Genomic DNA, 2,500 nt, shown 5'->3' on the forward strand with positions numbered 1-2,500 from the left:
GCCTCGTTTGCCTGTCTATCCATCCACATGTATGCGAGTGTCGCATGAAAGCGCTGGACGCTGTTGGGCATGTGCACACGTGACATGTTCCGGTTCATTGCGGCATGTGACGGTCGAGCCACCCGTCAGTACGCAACCGTAACTCCGGTGCGCTATCCTGGACTGTGCTGGTCCGGTGCGGCATGGACTGCAGGACTGGAGGACGACATTCCCGCGCGCCGTACCGGCCGGCCGCCCCGGTACGACCCAGCCAGACACGCCGCCTTCGCCATAGCAGCCCCCAGTGCCGGCCAGCACGGCGACTTCCCCGTTGTGGCAGCTGCGGCAGCAGCGGACACGTCGCTGCTGCACCCCCCGCCGCACTCGCAACCACCCGTCCAGGGGGCCGCCTTCCCACACTCAAGCCAACGGCAGGGGCAGGGACAGCCGCCGCTGGGACTGCAGTGGCCGAGTGACCCACGGGTCAGAGGGGGAGCTACTGGAGGCTGTGGCGATGCCCATGCAGCTACGGGGCATCACTCTCATCATCATCATCACAGTTACCATCAAGAGCAGCAGCAGTACCTGCAGTTCCCAAGGGGTCCAGGTGCGCATGTGCATGCATGGCGGTGTGTTGGCGTGACGCCATCATCTGTTTCATCTTGTTGACTATGCTGTGTGGATCGCTCGTTCGTGGTTCGTCTTTCCCCCCCAAAAAACAATATCATGTCTTTCTTCCGCATCGCGCTCCTCTCGTCACATCTGGTCCCGCTTGATGTTTGTGTGGCCACGTGTCCGAGTAGTCTGTAAACCACCATGCCTATGGCACCAGGTTAGCGACCAGGCTGGCAGCTGGGTTGCAGTCCACACTCGCCCTCCCCCGTCGCGTGTTCGTGTCCATGCCCTCTCAGCCCCTCCCAGCTCCCCGTATGACACCATGGATGGGCCCCCCTTCCTTGCAGCTGCGCCGCTGGCGGACACGGCGGGGCCCACCACTTCTGCTCATGGCGCTGCGGGGCCCCAGCCCGATGACTCGCAGGACCCTGAGGGCCTGCCGGGCATGCTGCGGTAAGATGGCCGGGAATGTAGACATCGCGCGCATGCCTTGATCGATAGCTGATTCGTCTGTGGGGCTTTCTTTTACCGGTTCAAGAGATGAACGTGAACGTGACCATCCGTTTCGTGATGGCCACGTGATGAATACAGGTCAAGGTGAATCTATTTTTGAGCTTATGTCGTGTGCGACTCAGCAGTGTGTCCTGTTTGTGATGCGTTTGCGGTGAGATTTATTCCACCGCAAATCAGATTCGAGGATCCCGCTGTGCTCCCGCCGCTGCTGCCAGTACGCTTCCTGAACGTGTGCGCTCCCGGATTTCCAACCCCTGGGGGGAACGTGATGCTCGCATGCCTCACAGGTCGCCGTACGGGCGCCAGCAGCCGCGGGGCCAGCAGGTCCCAGGGGCCGCCGGGAACCCGTCCTTTGGCGGCAGCTACAGCGTCACAGATCTACGTCTCGCTCAGGCAGCAGCAGCAGAAGCTGGAGCTGGACAGCACCACCCTCCGAATGGTGGGATCCAGGGTGGGGATCTCTACCCCGCCGCCGCTGTGCCGCCGCCGCCACAGCAGCAGCAGCAGCGGCACGGCCCACAGGCTGATTTGTACGCGGCAGCGGCGCCGCAGCCATGGGCCGTATTTCCACAAGCCGGCGTGGATGGACAGATGCAACAACAGCAGCAGCCTCAGGAACTGCTGCCGCGGCAGCAACATGCGGAGCGCATGGTGGTTGATCACGCGGAGATGTTTGGTGAGGATGATGGTGACGGCGGTGATGGTGGATACTACGATGTGAATGTGGAGGACGATGACGATGATGAGGAGCTGCCTGCGACACCGCCGGAACAGTTACAGACTCGGTCCCTTGGGGCGGGCGTGTTGGGCGGCCTGGGAGGGGACCAGGCGGCGGGGTAGCGGCGGCGATGGTGGTCATGGTTGCAGTGATGGCAATGAAAAGCAGCCCAGCCAGAGCGGGATCATTCGGAGCCTAGCAGCGAGGATAGGCTGGTCTGCAAGGCAAAAGATGAGGATTGGGACTGAGGTAGGTAGGCGTGTTGGGGTGATCTGGTGGAGTTGTGAGCGAACAGCGCAGGAAGCTGAGGACAAGGGAGGGAGCGGGTGTAAACGGCTGTTTGCAGCGCTGGAAAGGGCATGGCGTGATTTTAGGTCTTAGGGTTGATGCTCTCTCCACGCATGGGAGGCGGCTTTAGCGAAGATGTGGTGTGTAATAGACCACCGGCACGACTGCCCGCTTTCAGCACGCGCTTCGGTGGTGGCAGAGGGCCGGGTGGAGCACCGTCCAGCATCCAAAGAATGTCGGCAGCAGCGGCGGCGGCAGAGGCGGCAAAGGCGGCAGCAGAGGCATAGTTGGTGAGGAGCTTGTCCCTCGTAGTGGGGCGTGTAATGTATGCAGAGGTGAGGCATTTATGTAATCAAGGTTTGAATGAAGGGGCCGTGTTTGCATGCA

At 61.6% G+C, this 2,500-nt stretch overlaps 1 protein-coding gene across 1 annotated transcript in view; it reads left to right on the top strand.

The window, feature by feature from the left end:
• Positions 1 to 1,947, top strand: part of VOLCADRAFT_89888 (uncharacterized protein) — a gene marked incomplete at both ends in the record, with an annotated part of 4,187 nt that extends 2,240 nt beyond the window's left edge. Inside the window, 5 exons of the mRNA XM_002949388.1 lie at positions 194 to 239; positions 382 to 586; positions 942 to 1,047; positions 1,395 to 1,546; positions 1,603 to 1,947. Of these exons, the coding sequence (XP_002949434.1) occupies positions 194 to 239; positions 382 to 586; positions 942 to 1,047; positions 1,395 to 1,546; positions 1,603 to 1,947 (854 nt within the window). The remainder of the gene's footprint in view (positions 1 to 193; positions 240 to 381; positions 587 to 941; positions 1,048 to 1,394; positions 1,547 to 1,602) is intronic.
• Between the last annotated feature and the right edge of the window lie 553 nt (positions 1,948 to 2,500).

This window comes from Volvox carteri, assembly GCF_000143455.1.
Source record: "Volvox carteri f. nagariensis unplaced genomic scaffold VOLCAscaffold_14, whole genome shotgun sequence".
Taxonomy (NCBI): Eukaryota; Viridiplantae; Chlorophyta; class Chlorophyceae; order Chlamydomonadales; family Volvocaceae; genus Volvox; species Volvox carteri.